Genomic DNA, 22,082 nt, shown 5'->3' on the forward strand with positions numbered 1-22,082 from the left:
GTCTTGGTCTTAGGTAGGAGGCAGGATGTGTCAGTGATGCTGCTCTTTGGGGGAAAATTTCCTGTTGCCACTAGTTTCAGTTCTTAAATTTAGTATCTTTATTTTGAATGTAACTTCTGTCGTCTCTTACTACGGTGGCCGAGAGGTGCAAACCAAATTTACATAATGCAAAACACTTTTACAACCTCCAAGACAAATTTACAAGCGACAAAACACTTTTACAAGTCCAAAAACACTTTTACAAATCCAAATTTAACCGGAAAGGGAATGTCCCAACTCCGGGGTTGAACCGGAAGTGACGACGAGGAGCGGCTAATGCACTCTGTCGGTCTGATCTGCGCCATTTAAACACTCTAAAGACCGACCACATGAAAAACAAAACCGCGTCAATCGGTTCATATGTTCCCCACAAAACGGGCAAAACATCACCCGCTCGCTGTCCATCTTGGTTCACCATCAACAACAACCAAAAGTTGCATTAGCCGCTCCTCGTTGTTACGTTTTCAGGCATCATGACTGGAGGAGCTTGAATGGGAGGAAACAATTAACTGTTGCATTCAACATGTAAAATAATGATTTTTTTTGAACATGAAAAGTGGTTTAATGGAGGTACACAAAGATTAAAAACATGTAAACACATTCCGAATGAATCAAAACATAGTATTTCTTATTTTGACCCATTGTTATCTTGTGTTTTTGCTCCGGCTCCAATTTTTAGGTCTTTAAATTGGAGCATCCTCATGGGTCAGTAAGGTATTTCTGATTCTGCTACTGGCTATGCAGTAAACTACAAAGATACTGGTGCAATATTTTATCTGAAATTAAAAAAATATTGGATGAGATCCAGTTTCTGTCATCCTTGAACTTCCATACAGAAAACAGACTGAAGCTGTTCTTACTTTTACTGCAAAGAAGAACATTTTACTGCAGCGAATGATTAAAAAAGTACCAACATTTAGTTGGTGATCAATTTAGTGTTTTTGGAATATCAGTTGCATGTAATTTACATTCGACAACAGATCAAATTTGTAAGAATTTTGAAGTTTGTGGAATATCAGCCATCTGTTGCAAGATTTTTGATTTTTTATGTACATTATTACATGAAACTATAGAATTTATGCATGTATGATCACTGTTTTGATGCATTTTAGTGTTTGTAAAGATAAATCTAATAAATACGCTTAAAAAATCAAATAGTTCAGACATGCAGTATAGTCAGAGAATGTATAATTCTTGAATTAGTCAAATACCACATAAGCTAAATGCACCTGAAAGTACTTCGGCTGCATCAAGATGTGGCTAAATATAAAACTGTGGATACATCGATGTGTAAGTGGAATTTTGCAGCTTGAATTATTTTATCTATAATTTAGCTGGTTTAGTAGGTAGCCTCTTCTCAAATCTTTGCTTTTCAGGGAAAATAGTAAGTAAATTTTAGCTATTTGGGTGTAAAACTGCTTTTTTTCTCATGAAACCATGTGGGAACCTTAAACTGTTAGATATCTGAAACTTACCAGGCCACAACTAGACACTGATTTAAAGTGAAAGATATGCAGCGACTCTGAACAGCTGATCTAGAGATGTGTCTGCTACTAGAACTCTGTGTGACATTTATCTGGACTCTAATCTGAGCTGCTGTTAACTTTCCATTTCTGAGGCTGGAGACTCGGATGAACTTTTCCTCAGCAGCAGAGGAGACTCTTGGTCTTCCTTTCCTGGGGAGGTCCTCATGGAGCCAGTTTGGTCGTAGCGCTGGATGGTTTTTGCGACTGCACTTGGAGATACATTCAAAGTCCTGGGTTCCTGGGTAGTTCCTAGATGATTCCTCGTAGGTTCCTGGGTAGTTTCAAGATGGTTCTTCATAGGTTCCTGGGTAGTTCCTACATGGTTTCTTGAGGATTCATTCAAAGTTCTTGAAATGTTCCTGATGGACTGACCTTCATGTGTTAGTAGTGATGGACTTCCATATAGGTTCCTGGATAGTTCCTAGATGGTTCCTGGGTAGTTCCTGGATGGTTCTTCATAGGTTCCTGGGAAATTCCTACATGGTCCCCGACAGGTTCCTGGGTAGTTCCTAGATGGTTCCTCGTAGGTTCCTGGGTAGTTCCTGGATGGTTCTTTGTAGGTTCCTGGGTAGTTCCTGGATGGCTCTTCGTAGGTTCCTGAGTAGTTCCTGGATGGTTCTTCGTAGGTTCCTGAGTAGTTCCTGGATGGCTCTTCATAGGTTCCTGGGTAGTTCCTACATGGTTCCTTGTAAGTTCCTGGGTAGTTCCTAGATGGTTCGTCGTAGGTTCCTGGGTATTTCCTAGATGGTTCCTGGGTAGTTCCTACATGGTTCCTGGGTAGTTCCTAGATGGTTCCTCATAGGTTCCTGGGTAGTTCCTAGATGGTTCCTGGGTAGTTCCTAGATGGTTCGTCGTAGGTTCCTGGGTAGTTCCTAGATGGTTTCTTGAGGATTCATCCAAAGTTCTTGAAGTTTTCCGGACTGACTGACCTTCAGTTCTTAAAGTAATGATGGACTGTCGTTTCTCTTTACTTAGCTAATTGGTTCTTTCCAATAATATGGATTCTAACAGTTTTCAAATAGGGCTGTCAACTGTGGACCAACCTGACTTCTGCACAACACAACTGATTGTCCCAACCCCATTAAGACAAGAAATTCCACAAATGAACCTTGACAAGGAACATCTGTGAAGTGAAAACCATTTCAGGAGACGACCTCATGAAGCTCATCCAGAGAATGCCAAGAGTGTGCAAAGCAGGAATCAAAGCAAAGGGTGGATATTTTGAGGAATCTAAAATATAAAACATGTTATGACTTATTTCACACTTTTTTGTTTACTACACAATTCCATCTGTGTTCATTCATAGTTCTGATGCCTTCAGTGAGAATCTACAATGTAAATAGTCATGAAAATAAAGAAAAAAACATTAAATGAGAAGGTGTGTCCAAACTTCCAACAGTAGTGTATATCTCTCTAAAAAAAAACTTCAACAGTCCTCTGGAGAGCACTTCTTTTATTTAAATATGTCTTCATTGGTTTAGCCTGCATACAGTAACGTCTGAGCACAGAATTACATTGACAGCAGCCACGGTCAATATCAGACAGCCAGGCCAGCAGATTCCTTCATTTAAACTCCATTTAAAACTATTTATTAGAGATACAAAAACCCACGAGGACGCCTGTGTGTCAGCATATTTGTTGTTTTTTACCACAGCACAGACTTCAGTTAGGCAGTGTGGTACTTTACTGACAATGGCGAGGAAAAAAAACTAACTTTGTTGATTCTTAGAGATAGAAAGTTGGCATTTGAAAAATACATAATTGAAGTTGTTACACAAAATAAGATGAGGGGACGTCACCGGGTGATTGATTCCCCTTGTAAATTTCAAGCATTTTCCCTTCTTCTTTCTTTCCTTTTTTTTATTGTACAAAAAAAATAACAAAGCTCCAATTGATGCGCGTCAACGCAAATCCCATCTTTGCACCGTTCAACCTGTTTATGGCTTTAAATGGGGTTTAAAGACTTGGCGAGATGAGAAGGCAATAATAAATCGGATGCAAAGCTTTCGAACTTACTAAGGTTTCCGTCGGGTCTACGACATGCAGACAGTTGTAACCACGTGTCTGGCAAGAATATTTAGGCACACATTAGAGCTATCTACAACTGTGACTGGTTCTCTATGAGCCAATGACCTCTCACACATCGCTTAGCAACTTTAACGAAAAGAAAACACGGTGGTTTTATACAGAAATGCCCATTTTATGTAGCAGACTCCTGTGTTGCACTTCATTTACCTGATATTTCACTGCAGGCAGGTGGAACTTAATAACTACCTACACTACCACTCAAAAGTTTGGGGTCAACCAGATAATTTCATGTTTTCCATGAAAACTCACACTTTTATTCATGTGCTAATATAATTGCACAAGGGTTTTCTAATCATCAATGAGCCTTTCAACACCATTAGCTAACACAATGTAGCATCAGAACACAGGAGTGATGGTTGCTGGAAATGTTTCTCTGTACCCCTATGGAGATATTCTATTAAAAATCAGCTGTTTCCAGCTAGAATAGTCATTTACCACATTAACAATGTCTGGACTGGATTTATCATTCATTTAATGTTATCTTCACTGAAAAAAACTGCCTTTCTTGCAAAAACAAAGGCATTTCAAAGTGACCCAGAACTTTTGAACGGTAGTGCACATTTACCTGATGTTCCACTGTAGGTAGATACTAAGTTAACCACTATCTGACTTCATTTGATCCAATTTAAAGCTGGGATACAAATGTGTGCTTTTCATTTTAATTTTGTACGTCTTCTCATTTTTGTAAATACAACAAGCCGTCAAACATTTTAACATCGGTGCGCATCGACTCGTGAAGAGAGACGAACGTCGCTGCGAGCGGTTCATTGGTATTTTTGTATTTCTCAGCGTAACCATGCACAACCAGCGCTTCAACAAAACACAAAGAAAAAGCAACTTCAAAAACAATTCAAAGTTTTAAGAACATGGAGGTTTGTAAGGTTATGGCCCATAGTTTGTAGAGGAAGAATCAGGATGGAAAAAAAAATATGAACTCAGTCACAGAGACAAAATAAGATAAACTGTCAAAGTCTGATGAAGTAAGTAGTGGACTATAGACTCCAGCCTCGTATAGAATCAAGTGCAGACTCTCCTCAGCTTCTCTCCAGGTCGCCCAGGTAGGGAGTCACCTGGAGACATAACAAGGACAAGATTTTACCTTAAAACAGACTTAAACACTCATATAGAACTTTAGATCAGACTTAGACGTACGATCAGCTTCGTCATCTAACAAATACAATTACTTCACAATGAAATGCACCAGAACCACAACTATTCATAAACATATAATGAAGTTACAGAATGATCAGTGAGAATATTAGAAATAATACACATTATAGAATAAATAGTGAAGGATAGTATACTTATATAAATGCAGGGTGTCCTTAAAGTCTGGACACTTAGGACATCACATTAATTATAATTTTTTCACCTCCACAGATTAAATATGGCTTTGTGGAAAGAAGAAAGAGTTGAACTGGTGCTTCTCAGTGGACGTGAAGGATGGACATATGGAAAGATAGCAGCTGAATTTAATGCATGTCATCCATGAAGGATTCCTCTTGGCTTTTCTACAGTGGTGAAGGTGATTAAAAAGTTTAAAGAAATGGGCAGTGTCATGAACAAACCAAATGTATCAGCCGAAACTAAATAATAGGTCATGGCTAAAGTCTGTGCTAGCCCCAAAAGATCACTTTCCTAACCCTATCTTTGGATATGTCCATCCTTCACGTCCACTGAGAAGTACCAGTCCAACTCTTTCTTCTTTCCACAAAGCCATATTTAATCTGTGGAGGCAAAAAAAAATTATAGTTAATGAGATTTCCTATGTGTCCAGACTTTAGAGACACCACGTATATAGAGAGACTACAGAATAAACAGTGAATGTTACTATATTAATATCAAAATACATGCAAGTTAGAGAATGAACAGTATGATCATTAATAAAATTATGAATATATACACTACCGTTCTAAAGTTTGGGGTTAATTACCGTCTAAACAACAATGTTAGACATACCTAACACACACAGCCTAAAGACTGAGAGCAATGCTGCCTAAAGCATTAGAAATGTCATACCTGATTATGCTGTAAACTGCAGACATTTATTGGGGGCCACAAATAATTGTTTACAAGAAGCAGTAAAGTTTCAGAGAGGCAAACCTTTTCTGTTACTGCAGACGTAAAGTTGTGTGTATTTGTAAGTTATGATCCTAATAAAAGTAGCTGTAGATGTATATAAACCGAATAATGCAGTTTTAAAAAGAGGTGCCTCCGACAGCAGTCATTTTAGATGATTAGAAAACCCTTGTGCAGTTATGTTAGCACATGAATTAAAGTGTGAGTTTTACTGGAAAACATGAACTTGTCTGGGTGGCCCCAAACCTTTGAACAGTAGTGTATATATATTATATGATTTGATTTTGTTGTTAATGAATTTCCAACACAGCTCATTAATATGAGCATGTTTTCAAGCAGTCTGCACACAAATCTCAATAACTGAGTTTTCATTAAATACACTCCCAAGGTCCCTGTTTGACAAAAAGCCAAAAAAATTCACAGCTTTCTGCAAGTTCATTTTCTTAATGTGGTCAAATAACAAAGTTAATAACAAGTAGCTGCCTGAATGACAGAAAACATAAACATTTATTTTAACTATTATACAGCAGTAAAGGCAATGGCAGATCAGCATTTAAAATAACTGAGTTTGACTTCATTTCAAATGAACTGGCAGGATTATTAGAGGGTGGATTTTTCATGTTGAGTTTAACTCTGGAGACATTTGAGATGTAAAATCACAGCCATGAGGGAACAGAAAGAGTCTAAAATGAAGGAAGCTGCCTCGGGTTTTTAGCTGTGTTGCTCATCTAATTGTATTCAAGCTCCTCAGCTGAACTACAAACTGTTTTTTAGACAATTCTGTGCCAGACGTTGATGGTCTGCATCTCTTTTCTCATTAGCAACTAAGCAACCGACAACAAAGTTTATCAGGATGTGAAAAACCATCAGATTGTAGATTGTTAAAATAACCGACTATCAGTATCACCATCTATTCTGCATTTTTCACTTTCACTGTGCCACTTCCTGGAGTTTCTAAGCCTTAAAAACAAAACTTGCGCAACCAACAGTAACGGTCAGGTTGTGAGTTGCTTCAGATTACTTACACAACACAGAAGAAATGGGCCGTGGAGTCGTTTCATTCCAAACCCAGCAGCTCCACGTCGAAGATGAGGGTGGCGTTCGGGGGGATGATGCCCGGATGGCCTCTATTTCCGTAAGCGTAGTCGGGCGAACAGGTCAGCTTGGCTCTTTGACCGACGCTCATCTGCAGACGCCAAACAGGCAGCGGAGAAAGACAGCAGTTATTATGGAGCAGCTGGAAGATACAGTTAATTGGATCATCATACTTTCTCTGCAGTGTAAATCAGATGAGAAGCCACAGGAGACGGTGAAAGTGGCAGAGAAAACATCTTGTTTACTAACGATGCTTCAGTATCGCTAAATCCAATCCTCAGCGCACCAACTCTCACCGCTTTAATCTTACTGAAGATCCCACACAGTGCAGAGAGCATCTGAAGCTGCTGTCATGAATCCGTAGCAGCAGCCGCCTCATATAAATGCAGATAAATGCAGGTCTGAGTTGTGTGTGAACTCCAGTGTGTGCAGAGTTAATGGAAAGCCTGCTGAGTGAAAACACTCGATAATGGAACAACAACATTATCAGCAGCAAAATGCATCTTCTTTCTTCCGGCACAATTACGTTTGCCTCTGAATCCTGACTGCTGGAGCCACTTAGCCGCATGACTTTTTATTCCCAGAATCTGTCTGGCATTCATAAACACGCTGCGGCGCGTCTTCTGAGGGGATAAATTGATGCAACATGTAGAATTTGCATCGTTTCACAAAAGCAAACATTCATATTGGCTGCCACTTCATTATATCATCAGTGCAGCATCTGCAGGTTTCGCTACATTGCATTTATTTAAGACCACATAGAACGCAATTTAACACATTTTCCACAACCAAAGAAAGAAACCTGAGGAGATTATGAAGTCAAACATTATTTGCGGAGGACATCACATTAATGACATTCATAGCTTGTTTTTTCATGCTGTAGTTAACATTTCCTTGTAATATAGATCATCTATGAACATGCCATCGATCCAGATGAGCTGCAGAAATGGATGCATAAAAAAACTGTAATTTAAACTGATTCTATCTGAGGCCACATCATGTCAGCCTCATTTGTAGTTTTATTTGTAGTCCACAATTGTCCATAAATACCAACAATTGTTGCACCTTTTTTGTAAATACCAGCATTTTCGCACCTTCTTTCTATTTCTTCGACCAGCATGATTTGCACATTAATTGCGTGTTCTTTTGTCCAGTGTTTCTTCATTGATCTTGAATGCAACATGTACAGGCTAAGGGCTGCACGGTGGCTTGGTGGTTAGAACCGTCGCCTTGCAGCTAGAAGATCCCTGGTTCACGTCCCGGCCTTCCCGGGATCTTTCTGCATGGAGTTTCCATGTTCTCCTGTACATGTGTGGGTTTCCTCTGGGTTCTCCAGCTTCCTCCCACAGTCCAAAAACATGCTGAGGTTAATTGGTAACTCTAAACTGTTCGTAGTTGTGAACATGAGTGTGATTGTTTGTCTGTATATTAGAGGTGGGACGCGATTTAAAATTTTTTTCGAAACAATTAGAGGTTTTTTAATTAATTAATGACATTTTAGTCAAATAGCAATATTTGACACAATAAGTAAAGTTTTTCAACTCAAATTTTGTTTGCTGACTGAACTGATAGACATAAATGTGAACCTAAAAAACCCAAATGTTTGTTTCATTTCTATCAATCTGCATTTTTCATCTGTTTGCTACATTCACAGATTACTGCAAACTCAGCGTCCAATTATAGCAAATATATTCAACATTTTAAGAGTTTTTGTAAACTCAAACACTTTCAATGTCTTGAAAAGTGGTCTATTATGGGATGGCGGCACTGTTTACTAGAACTGTCATAGCTAATGTATGGTGCGTCGCTCCAGAGCTCATTTGCATAAAGTAGTTTCATTTATGCTAATGCAGCACAAGGAGCGGAGGTCCGACGCATCATGAAACTCTGGTTAAACGTCTAAACCAGTCATTGAACTAAAACGAGGACAGATTCAACAGCTTGTCACTTTAAATGCTTTCAGAAATACTTTGTGCTGAACAGTTTACGTAATAAAAGAGAAAGCTTGCAACTGAGCCGCCATGTTGGTCCGACGTTTCCTGGGTATCTCCTTCGCGGCAGGAAAGACTTTAAGTTCATTATCGCCACCTACTGGGCTGGAGTTCATTAGTGTTACCGGTGTGCCATTAATTAGGGAACTGAGAAAGGTGCGATTAAATGCATTATTTTTTTTAACGTGCTATTTTTTCTGTAATTAATTAATTGTAATTTACGCGTTAGAGTCCATGCCCTGCTGTATATGTAGCTTTGCGATAGAGTGTTACCTGTCCAGGTGTCCCCTGCCTTCACTCTAACTCAGCTGGGATAGACTCCAGCTCCCCATGACCCTAATGAGGACGAAGTAGTGCATCGATAATGGATGGATGGATGAATGAGCTACTAGGCACCTTGAATTTTTTTCCTTCTGTGTTTAAAGGCAGTTTTGTAGATATTCTGTATGTTTTGTGCCATTGACTATAAATCAGTTCTCCTTAACATACTGTTGACCAGACGTCTGAGCCATTTAGTACATATTATTTGCAAATACCAAGCCCAAATCTGATACACATTGAAAGTACTGTAAATTAGCTGTAGTATCTCGTTCCTCTTACTGTTAAATACTCTAGTGACCAGAGGAGGCAGGAAGTTCATAGTTGGGTTCAGCTAGTCAAGGGCACCATGACAACACCTTCTTTAGTGACCTCAGACAAGTGTCCAGCATACTCACTTTGTAAAAGGCAGTTTTGTGGCCTTTTCTAGAATAGAAAATATCCAGAGTTCTCCAACATTACCTGCACTACACCCTCCTCCCAGCCTCGGATCACTTCCTGCTTGCCGATCTGGAACCGGAAAGGCTTGTCCCTGTCGCGAGATGAATCAAACTTCCGTCCGTCTGTCAGGGAGCCTTTCGAAAAAGAAGACAAACAGAAGTACAGAATCAGAAAGAATCCATCTACTGGAGAATTTCTGCTGCAGAAGTTTGTTTTTAAACATATGGATATGTATTATATGCAAACATATAATGCTCAGTAGGGATAGACCGATTATCAGTCCGGCCAATAATCGTGGCCTATATTTGGCATTTTTTGAGCAATTATTGATTAATTAAATTCTCTGCTTCAGGTCTGATCAGCCTCCTCTCTCTGTCTGTCGTCACTCTTTGGTCTTTTAAGCAGAAAAACTGAACAAGAAACACAAACCAGGAAATCAGCTCCTCTCACAGTGGCTAACACTATGCTAACAGCTTAGCCACTGATGAACATGAAACAGAGTCTGGAAAACAACAATTAATAAAGCTTTAAGATCTGGACCTTAGTAGGTAATGAAAGTGACAGAACAGAGAAAGATTAAGAAAATAGAGAAGAACAGAAGATACAACTGCCTGTAAATCATAATCTTAGTCACAAAAACAGAGGAAAGCGTCCTGATTTAATCAATCCTATTTCTATTTTACATATTCAGTTATAGTCACCTTATTAATGAAGGAATCTAGTTATGAACGACGTGTTCTCTGATATCACATGCTTTTAAAACATTACATGGATCATTCCAGAGCTGGAGGACATTTTACGTCCCACCTATCAAGTTTCAAATAATCCATGTACAAAATACTAAAACATGCAGTTGTTGCGTAAATGTTTTTGTCCTGAGACCAAATCTAAGAAAACTAGGAGAAAAGAATGTTTGAAGATATTTTTAAAAACACACAAATCAGTCTGGAATTCCCCCATAAATGACATTTTCTCCTGTTCCACCCCCCTGATGACCAAACTGAATCTCAAATAAAACAGTTAAAATGAAATTTAAATCTCATTTTTTTAGTATTATTTTTTTCATTGATGTCTCTTGTAATTGTGTGGGTTTTTTTTTTAAATCCACATAATATTTTAGATAATAATTACTATACATGGAACGTGTGTCCCACAACAACACTGGTAGCATAACCTTTTTAGCTGGTAGAAGAAGAAGAAAACAGTGAATCACATGACAGAACATTGTCAGCCTTGATTGAATGTCTCACTCTACCTCATATTATCAGGATCAGACTAATTCTTTGGACTGTTTTCCATCAGTCAGTTTGTCCTCTTGGTCAGCAGTAACAGCAGCTAAATATCTAGCTTCTACTGCTGAGAAAAAGATCACATTAGCATGGATTAGCAACCCTGTTACTGTGATTAGAGTAGGGTTAGCAAACAACACAGAAAACATGGAATAAAAATGCTACCATTGATGTGGAAGCTGAGCCAATCAAGCCTTTGATAGTTTATTACCTATTATTGATAAATATGGAGCAGAAAATTGTAAAGGAAGAAGGTTTATTTTTCAAAAATTTTGAAGCCCAAATGTCCTCCAACTCTGGAATCAGCTATATATAGTCTGATTATTAGAGCTTTTTCCCCCTAAAAACTCTTGGCAAATGGTGCAAAATGGTAAGATAGAAACAAACAATGAACTCAAAGACACCAAGATGTTGCACAGAGCCGAGTAGCCGACTTTAGTTAACGTGATAAAGAAATATTGGAGCACTAAGAGGCACAATTAAATGCTTTTATACTAAAAATGGATGTTTGACTACTTATTGGAATCATATGTAGCAACAAACTTGCAGAGATTTAACATTGTTTTTTAGTTTTTGTACTCAATAGTCAACTTCACTGTTCTGTTTCAGTCTCAGTTCTTGCTGTTCTGTTTTTACCTCGATTTCAGCCATAAAACTCTAAAAACCTGCTGTAGGTAGCATCAAACAGCAGACAGACTCAGTTAGCAACTAACATGTGAGCATAGTGCAGCTAAAAAGACCAAAACATGGCTGCTAATAAATGATAATGTGGCTAACTAAGTGTTGGCTAATTTCCCATATTAGCCTAAAAGGTGATAACATGTTGTATTTCAAACATTTTGAAGCCCAGATGTCCTCCAATTCTGGACTCACATTTAATGTATATCGGCTCCAAATACCAGTTTTTATCACCAATAATCTGCATCGTTGCTGGAAAACCCATACAGGTCAATCCCTAACACTGAGCACGTAGAAGCTGGAAAACAAATGCATATTTCCAGCTTTTCTGACATCCATCTGCTGTATATATATACTGAGTGCGCAAATGAAGGGATTCCAAGGATCTCAGAAATAGCTGCTGCAGCTGTCTGCAGGCTGGATTTCACTGTGACAGTCAGGAAAACACACAAGCATCAATCTGCAGAATAGCAGCCCTCTGAGACTATTTACGCTATCGCTGTTATTAGCACCGGCACTGCAGCATGTGTGTGTGTCGGTGTGTGTGTGTGAGGTGTGCGTTTGTGTAGGAGCTGCACATGTTGTTGGGCACATCAGGGGGCGGCTGGCGAGCTGCAGAGTGGGAGCATCTAGATAGCAGCTTAATGGAATTATCTGGAGGAGCTGAAAGGTCCGATCTGAGCATCACAGCCAGCCACTTCCAACACAAAGCAAACAACACGGAGATGACATTTTCACGCCATTTTCCTGCAGACAGAGCCCGTCTGAAAACCTCCGAGAATCCACGTTTTGATGTGGAGGCCTGCCGCTGTAAAGGAATATCCTGTTTCATGTCGCATTTCAGGGCTGACAGGAAGGGAGATGGCCCACAGAGGAAATCCTGTCGATGGTGGGATATTAAAATGTAAAAAAAAGAAAGGAAAGAAAACAGAATGCAGCCTCATGCCTAAAGAGAAATAAAAAAAATGCTTCACTCTGCGAGGCCCGAATCGGCTCTTACTTCCAGTTACATAATCTGGGAGCAAAGAGGCTTCTTGTGTTACAGAGTGAGTTATGTCTGTCTCACCAGCTTTGCCAAACTCAGAACAGGTGCAGACGAATTTACAGTCCAACGCTGCGACGCAAAACCTTCCAAACCGCATTTTGCTGCTGATGCTACATTTTATTCTTGCATTCAAATTGCAGCCTCTTTTAATACACCAGAGAGCATGCTAGCGCTATCTGCTAGCAGCTACAGGAGTCAGATGTGGAACATTCATGGTCCAGGGAGGGAGAACCTGAGTGATTCTGGTGAATTTTTAACCTCCGGTAATGTTCAAATGTGCATTTTCTTCAGTGAAACTTTAGAAATCCTCCATCTTTTCATGGGGGTAGCTATCCTCAGCAGCTACAGGAGTCAAATGTGGAACATTCATGGTCCACAGAGGAAGAACCCAATTGGTTTTCTTGAATTTTTAACCTTCATCAACACTCAAATTTGTGTTTTCTTCAGTGAAACTTTGGAAATAGTCCACCTTCTCATGCAGGTGTTGTCTTTAGCAGCTACAGCAGTCTAGTTTGGAATATTCATTGTCCACAGTGGAGAACCCCAATGATTTTCTTGAATTTCTAACCTTCATCAACATTCAAATGTGTGTTTTCTTCAGTGAAATGTCTCATCAGTAATAATAACTTTGGAAAACCTCCATCTTTTCATGCAAGTGTGTCTTTAGTAGCTGCAATAGTCAAGTTTGAAACATTCATGGTCCACAGAGGAAGAACCCCAATGACTTTCTCGAATTTTTCACCTTAGCATCATTCAAATTTGTGTTTTCTTCAATGAAACTTTGGAAATTCTCCATCTTTTCATGCAGGTATCTATCCTCAGCAGCTACAGGAGTCAAGCTTTGTACATTCGTGGTCCACAGAGGGAGCACCTGAGTGATTCTGGTGAATTTTTCTCCTCCAGCGATGTTCAAACTTGTTTGTTTTTAGTGAAATGTCTCATCAGTAATCAGGACTAACATGATTTTTGGTACAAACATTCATGATTGGCGATGACTGAAGATATTTAAGGTTTTCATCGTCCGTTCATAATACATTAATGCTACTTAGACGATGCTAACAATGCTAACCTACAATGGTGAAAATGGGAAATATTGTACCTGCTAAAGAGAACAATCAGTTCCAGCTGACTAAATGTGATTATTTCCTCATTTTCTTGCTTTTTTCTGATACTAATCTGAACATATTCATATACAGTCTGTGGTTTTGAACTCTCAGTTGGAGAAGGAGACATTTTAGAAGTCTATTTTGGGCTCTGTGGGACTATAACAAGCTATTTCTTTCTTTATTTGCAATTATTTCAACCATTTGTCTACTACTATAGTCACTACAACTACTATTTTATAGCTCTTCATTACTGTAAGTTCACAATTTCAGCACTTTATCTGTCATTTGCAGCTATTTTAACCATTTACTGGCTACTTTTAGCTACCTGATTAAACTATTTATCCATGAATTTTAGAAAATTCAACAATATATTAACTTTTAGTCTTTTACCAGTGCTTTCGTATTTATTTCAACTGTTCATCTGGCAAGATTTATGTTTGTTCTAAATGTTTTGAGAAAGTTCTAGTGATGTTTTCAACTCAAAGTTTCCATTCAGTTACCAGAAAGTTCTTCTTAAAGGCAGGATAATGTTCTCTGACGGTGCTCTTAAAATGTTCTCCTGCATCAACGTCCTTCCTTTGTCATCATTGTGGGAACGTTTTATGGAAGAGCATTCTCCATAAAACATTACAGGAAAAATGTTCCACCGTTGTCAATATTGTAAATTACAGGAATGTTTAATAAAACACACGTTCTGTCTGTCTGGTTTTTGAATGTCGGAGCTGTTTTACGACAATAAACTGAGTATCTTTTCAGTTTTTACATACAGTCTGTGGTTTTGGACTGTAAGTTGGACAAAAAAGACATTTTAAACTGACTTTTTGAGCTCTGTAGGTCCGGAATTGACGTATTTCTTTGTGTATTTGTTGACATTTTATGGACCACATTGATCATTCATGAAAGAAGCTGTAATATTGTATATCGGTACACTAGCTGCAGCCTACGTATTATTTGTGACAATTTTTTCTTAAAGTATGTCCTTTATGGTGTCTTCTTGTTATTGCACAGCCCTGAGCAACTTTACACTCCACTGCACGAACTGTAAGAGCATGTAACTGATGAAAACTCTGGAATTCTAGTGGCAAAACGAAGATATTATGAATTGAAGGGAACATTGAGGTGCTCCGTGTGGGAATACTTGACATATTTCTTGTCATTCACGTGTTGTTTTTGCATGTGCAGGAGGAAAAACACACAGTGTGCCATTATTCCAGAGGTCCAGACGGTTATAATCCGCTCAGCTGAACGCCACCAGCCCCCCCAGCGACCCCAGAGAAACTCCAACAAAGACAGAGGAGGATTTAAAGCCCCGCTGTCTGTCTGTCTGTCTGTCTGTCTGTCTGTCTGTCTGTCTGTCTGGGCCTCTCTGTGAACCCTGCGGCGGAATCCGTCTCGGTTTCTTTCGCTTTTGTTAATTCTCCAGACGAGACGGATGAATTTATGTGGACGCGCATTATTTTACGCAGCGGCGGATCCGGAGCGCAGGACGCACTGATGCTGTCTCCATCCCTGCTGTCACATTTACACCGAACGGGTTACATTTTCTGGCATCCTGACACTCGTCCACATGTTCTAATAATGTTCTGCCAATGTTCTGCAGTGACACTTGGAGGCTCTCCACGCTGAGCTATTTTTCATGCGGCTGCTGGACGCAGTTGCCCGCAGCCGTCACCCCGCAGCTCGGCCTCCTGAAGCTGCATCTACAATCTGCTCACTGACAAGTTTCTTATTTCAAACTCACCCACATAATGCACCACACACGTCTGTCCTTTTTTGGGGAAAGTCCTTCCTGTGGAGAAACCAAAGAGGCGCTTTAATGCAACAGACAGCCGCTGTTTGTGCGCCTCTGTCAGAATCGTGCAAACAGAAACACGGCTTACCGTCTCCGGGGGTGATAGTCTCGAGCTCGACTCCCATGTCGGCGGCGTGTCGTGGAGCTGCTGCTGTCCCTGAACCCCGCAACACTCCGCAGTCCGTCTGTCGACTCCGCTCCCCCGGAGGAGGATTTCTGCTCCGCACCAACCGCGTCAATCCGTCACGTTACACACCGACAACCTCCGGCCAGGACCTACAAAATAAAACACGGCTCAGCGGTGGAACAGTCAGGATCCTTCTAGTGGCTGGTAGTGGAACTTCAGAGGCAGTCTGTGGATTCTGTGGATGTCAGTGAGAGCTTGGTAACACCTTAGTGGAAGTCTACGGGTGTGGGTGACACCTAGGAGGCAGTAAGTGGCACCTAAGTGGAAATCTGAGAATCCTAAGTGGCAGTAAATTCATGTCTGTGACACCTTGGTGGAAGTTTGTGGATGTGAGCGAAACCTTGGTAACAGTCTGTGACTCCAGAGTGGGTGTGGGTGACACCTAGGTGGCAGTCCCTGGTGGTCTGTGGCAACCCAGTAACAGTCCATGGCACCTAAATGGCAGTAGGTGGCACCTAAGTTCAAGTCTGTGACACATTAATGACAGTCTGTAGATGTCTGTGACACCTAGGCAACAGTAAGTGGCATCTAAGTGGAAGTCTGTGACACCTTTGTGGATGTCTGTGACACCTAAGTGACAATCTTGTGGTCGTGGGTGACACCTAGGTGGCAGTATATGGTGGTCTCTGGCACCCTAGTAACAGTCTGTGGCACCTAAGTGGCAGTAAGTAGCACCTACATTCAAGTCTGTAACACTTTAATGGTGGTCTGTACATGTCTGTGACACCTAGGTGGCAGTAAGTGGCACCTAAGTGGAAATCTGAGACTCCTAAGTGGCAGTAAATTCAAGTCTGTGACATCTTAGTGGAAGCTTGTGGATGTGAGTGACACCTTGGTAACAGTCTGTGACACCTAAGTGACATCCTGTGGGTGTCTGTGGCACATCAGTGAAAGTCTGTGGGTGTGGGTGACCCCTAGGTGGTAGTATGTAGCACCTAAGTGGAAGTCTGAGAATCCTAAGTGGCAGTAAATTCATGTCTGTGACACCTTGGTGGAAGTTTGTGGATGTGAGTGACACCTTGGTAACATTCTGTGACTCCTGAGTGGAAGTCTATGGCACCGTCTGTGGGTGTGGGTGACACCTAGGTGGCAGTCTCTGGTGGTCTGTGGCAACCCAGTAACAGTCCATGGCACCTAAGTGGCATCTGCGTTCAAGTCTGTGACACATGAATGACAGTCTGTGGATGTCTATGAAACATCGATCGTAGTCTGTAACAACTCAGTAGATGGCCGTGGATGTCTGTGCCACCTTAGTTACAGTCTGTGACATCTAGGTGGCAGTAAATTCAGTTCTGTGACACCAAAGTGGCAGTCTGTGGCATCTAGTGGAAATCTGTGACACCAAAGTGGCAGTCTGTGGCATCTAGTGGAAATCTGTGACACCTTAGTGTGTATAGATGTTTGTGGGACCAGAGTGGCAGTCTGTGGATCAACCTTAGTATCAGTAAGTGGAATACTGCGACACATAACAGAAAATAGTTATTTCTCATCGCATATGATGCTGTTTTCTTCTTCCTTTTAGAGGAAATAGGTCACAGGAAGACTTAATTCTGGAAATGATTGCATGTTCAAATCAATGGAAAACTTAATTTTTGCAGAATTTGAACCTTTTAAGGAAAATGTGACTAAAGTGCTTTTATTTTGAAGGCGCACTAACCACCACTCTGACTACTACTTTCCAGCTATCCATTATTTTTATCTGACAGGTTCAACTATTTATATATAACTTTGTGCTGTTTTAACCATTTATCCACCACTGTTAACCACTACAGCTACTATTTTACAGTTTTCCATTACTTTTAGCTAAGAATTTTAACAGCTTGTCCATGAATTTAGTCTATTTTAGCCATTTATCTACAACTATAAGTCACTACAACTACTATTTTACAGGTTTCCGTTATTTTAAGCTGACAATTTCAACTGTTTATCCATAATTTTTCAGCTGTTTTATCCATTTATAGGCTACTTTTAGCGACCCAAATAAACTATTTATCCATTAGTTTCAACAATATATCAACTTTTAGTCTTTTCACCAAAGAGAGGGTTAGAAGCGGAGTGGTCTAATTCACAAAAAATCAGAACTGAGTGTTATATAATTTCTGTTATATTTTAGGATCTAGATTTTAGTGACAAAGTGGTCTAACCTACAACCCAAATATAGCGTTACAGTGAATGTTAGACCATTCTTGAAAACACAAAACTTTGAACCCATTTTTCTCCAGAACTACAGAAAGTGGGTCAGACCACTCTGCTTCCAAACCCTTCAAGTTATAGAAATACAACTAACTACACAGCTAAAGTCATTAAGGAGCTAACAATGTGGGTAAGTCACGGAGGAAGCTAAATGCACAGCTAAAGTTATAGAAAGAAGCTAACAATGCAGCTAAAATCACAAACAGAAGCTAACTACAGAGCTAAAATTATAGAAAGAAGCTAACAGCACAGCTAAAGTAACTGAAAACAGGTAATTACACAGCTAAAGTTATAGAAAGAAGAAGAAGAAGGAGTAGAACTTTATTTATCCCTGAAGGGAAATTCAATCAAATCAAATCAACTCAAATCAAATCAAAGAAGCTAACTATATAGTCAAAGTCATAGAAAGAAGCTAACAACATAGCTGAATTATTACAAAACAGCTATATACACAGATATGGCCATACAAAGATGCTAACGACATAGCTAAAATTTAAAAAGTAAAAAATTCACTTTAAGACATAGGCAGAAGCTAAGCACACAGCTAAAATCATAGAAAGAAGCTAACAATGCAGCCTAACTGAGGGGGTTAGAATCAGATTGGTAACCCAGAAATAATCCGAACTGAGTTTTATATCATTTCTGTAATATTTTATGGTCTAGATTTTAGTGGCTGAGTGGTCTAACCAACAACCCAAATATAACGTTACAGTGAATGTTAGACCATTTTTGAAAACACAAAACTTGAACCCATTTTTCTCATAAACTACAGAAGGTGGGTCAGACCACTCTGCGTCCAAACCCTTCACATACAGACAGAAGTTTGAGCAGAAGAAAACCATCTGTCCATCAGCTGTGCTAACTTTATCCTGCAGGGCATCACTTGGAGATGTAGCCTGTTAAAGCTAACGCTGGGCTAGAAGCAGCTCACCGGTTCATCACAGGACTAACAGACACATGAAGCACCACCAGGGCCGATTAGAATAATCAGTTAACCCACCATGCATGTCTTTAGTCTGTGACAGAACAGAAAAACCCACCTAACCAGCAGGTTAAAACCCAGGAACCAACAGGAAAAAATATTTCAGTAATGTGGTAAAATCTCATATAAATGCACTGATAATGAGGAAACACTGAAGAACAGCTTCTTCCCCAGAGCTGTGGCCTCCATTGTTCCACTACTGTGAAAATACCAGCGTTAGTCGTGCACTACACGCACTTTTAGACCGCTGCTAGAACTCTTGACACGACATGTAAAGCCTTTATTAATCCCACAGTGCATTATTACAGGATACTGCAAACATATATCAGTAAATAAAATGTAAATAAACCAGAAAAACACACGAGTACTAGTTCAGACTGTCCAAATTGCTGTGGAGGTGGAAATAATATTGCATATATGAATATTTATTCATTTTATTAATATATTTATCTAGATTTACAGTTTACCTTGCCACTTTTCCATCAACACTGTTGCTTTTACTTTTTTTTAAAAAGCGGTTTTATATGTAACCAACTTTTCTAATATGTATCTTTTTAAACATTATTAGTTGAACACCAAGCAGAGTCTGCAGACAGTAACACGACTGGACAGAAGCAATCCAAAAGGTTCATCAGACCACTAGAATTCTCACTTAAAACACAAAATAAACTTATGTCTGATGTCATTTGCACATTTTGTCAATCTTGTATATTTAGAGTCCAAGCAATGAATGGAAGACCCTATTGGAACCCTAAGGTTTCTTAGCATTTTTTTTGTGTGTGAACAAGGGCATGTTTGAGGCCTAAACATGCTATAAAAGAACTCCTGAAAATTTGCACACACATTGGAACTCACAAAATATCTTATATTTTGTGGGAATTGCGCATGTGTGTGATAAAATGGCTCTGTAGCGCCCCCTGACAAATTTGTAACTTCTATTATGGGCAGGCTGTTTCACCTACAGCTACCAGATTTGATAGTCATATGCAGCACGTCAGGGTGAACAAAAAAGTCAGTGGCAGCCCTATCCTAAACCCAACACGAAGCCCACTATTTTACATTAACTGTGGGAAATTGGATGATTTTTGCTCATTTTCAAGAGCTATAAATTCAAAATTACCTCAGATTTGACCAGTGCATACAGCAGGCCTTAGTGATGGAAAGTTATCAAAATCATCATTAAAAGTCAAAGGGTGTAGCCACAACGGCCCTCAGATGTACTGTCTAACTCCCCTCTACATGCTCCAGTCTGTCTCAAACTTTACATGTATGATCAGAGTCCTGGTCACATCCATATTCCAAAATACATTCACAGCATGCTAAGGTTAGTGACTGGTCTAATGGGGCTTTTGGCGTAGCACCTTGGGCTGTTAGCCAGGCATCTTGAATGGATAGCATACCACCTGGTGTTGCTGGAGGACCTTGGGTTGGTAGGGGACCTTGGACCTCTGTGAGATCTTGGGTACCTAGGGTTGCTGGGGAATCTTGGGTTGCTGTGGTACCTTTGGGACCCTTGGCTGCTGGGGGACCTTGGACATAGCGCCCCCTGCAGCATTGTCAGCAAAAAGCCCCCACAGCAAGTTTAACCTACGTCCACGAAATTTGGTATGCATATGTAGCACATCAAGGCCAACAAAAAAGTCTCTTGGACCCAACAGGAAGTCCACCATTTTGAATTAAGTGTCAGATTTTGGGTGTTTTTGGTCATTTTCAGTGGTTAATTCCTCAAAGGCGGTAACTCCTAAAGACCTCAAATTTGGACAATATATACAACACGCCTTAAGGATGAAAATTTATCAAAATCATCTGCAAAACTCAAAGGGCGTTACGATGGCACCCCCCTGAACTTTGATGCTTCGCCATGAAACATCAGGTGTTGTATAAATCTCTACATGCTGCAATCTGCCTCAAACTTTACGTTTGATCACATCCATATATCAATATCCATTAATAGTCATAGCGCCACCTGGTGGCAACATGAGATTCAATTCAATTCAATTCAATTTTATTTATATAGCGCCAATTACAGTCAAATTGTCTCGAGACGCTTTACAGAACCCATATGCCTGACCCCCAGAGCAAGCCAAAAGGCGACAGTGGCAAGGAAAACACCCTTTTAACAGGGAAAAAAACCTCGAGCAGAACCCGGCTCTAATGTGGGGGGGACCCATCTGCCTGCTGGCCGGGCGGGTTGAGAGGGACAGAAGAAGTAGAGAGGTAGAGATAGAGGGGTAGAGGTAGAGATAGAGGGATACAGATAGAGGGGTAGAGATAGAGAGGTGGGGGGGTGGGACACAAGGACCATAAAACACAGCCACACATCTGAAGCATCCAGCATCCAGCTCTGGGACCAGGGACACTCGGAGAAAGGACACAGAAAGAAACAGAGTGAATGTAATGCAATAATGGTATATATAGTAAATACATAGGTAGTTAGAGAAGGGCTCAGTGCATCCAGAGAGGTTCCCCAGCAGTCTAGGCCTATAGCAGCATAACTAGGGGCAAACTAAAGGGACGTCAAGAGGGGAAGTCAGTTGTGCAAATGACATGAGATGACATATTTACACTTTGATGTACTATTCTTAGTCAATTGCCACTATTCATATTCATTATTCTTTCATGGTCTTTATACTGGCTTTCACTTATTTCTGCCTTTTTATCTTTGCTACCAGTACCTTTACACTTCATCCCAATATATGTTAGTGTCTATATACTGGCTCCCACTATGTTTGATATATTCTCCTTTTTTGGTTCCAGTCCATTCAGACTGGCTCCCAGTATGTTTCAGCACCTTTACACTGGCTTCCATCTATTTTATCCTCTTTTTACACACCGATTTGAGCTTTTTTGTCTCTTTTTCTAAAACTTGTTTGGTTCATTTTGCCTCATGAAGCACAATAGAACTCTGAAAACTTGCTCCACTTTTGCACATACCGTTGCTACAAACTTGGTGATATAATCCTTGAAATAGGTCTGCTACGTCTCCACACCTTCACATTTGTGTCACATCTCGATGTGCGAGGCCCGTTTAACGCTGCTTGCAACTTTAATCAGTTTATTTTTTTCTATATCTTATTTTACCTTCACTTTATTCCCTAATATCCTGTATTGTCTTATTGTTTACCCCTTTATTGAATATCCATGCTGCTGTAACTTAATTTCCCTCCGGGGTTTAATAAAGTCACCTAAAAATATCAGGTTTCCCTCCTACAATAAAAACAGGAGACAGTGAG

At 40.0% G+C, this 22,082-nt stretch overlaps 1 protein-coding gene across 1 annotated transcript; it reads right to left on the bottom strand.

Moving 5' to 3' along the window:
- Positions 1-3,003: 3,003 nt before the first annotated feature.
- fkbp1ab (FKBP prolyl isomerase 1Ab) lies at positions 3,004-15,729 on the bottom strand. The gene is made up of 5 exons (XM_023293576.3): positions 15,576-15,729; positions 15,437-15,484; positions 9,599-9,711; positions 6,758-6,918; positions 3,004-4,723 (listed from the first exon to the last, which is right to left on the bottom strand). The coding sequence occupies exons 1-4, from the start codon at positions 15,610-15,612 to the stop codon at positions 6,790-6,792; spliced, it is 327 nt and encodes a 108-aa protein (XP_023149344.1). The 5' UTR covers positions 15,613-15,729; the 3' UTR covers positions 3,004-4,723; positions 6,758-6,789.
- Positions 15,730-22,082: the final 6,353 nt, after the last annotated feature.

This window comes from Amphiprion ocellaris, chromosome 8 (assembly GCF_022539595.1).
Source record: "Amphiprion ocellaris isolate individual 3 ecotype Okinawa chromosome 8, ASM2253959v1, whole genome shotgun sequence".
Lineage (NCBI taxonomy): Eukaryota > Metazoa > Chordata > Actinopteri > Pomacentridae > Amphiprion > Amphiprion ocellaris.

Coding starts and splice junctions, on each gene's coding strand:
- fkbp1ab (XM_023293576.3), bottom strand. CDS start 15,612: ATGGGAGTCGAGCTCGAGACTATCACCCCCGGAGACG. Junction 15,485..15,575: donor GACTATCACCCCCGGAGACG/GTAAGCCGTGTT, acceptor GTTTCTCCACAG/GAAGGACTTTCCCCAAAAAA. Junction 6,919..9,598: donor GGGAGGAGGGTGTAGTGCAG/GTAATGTTGGAG, acceptor TGGCGTCTGCAG/ATGAGCGTCGGTCAAAGAGC.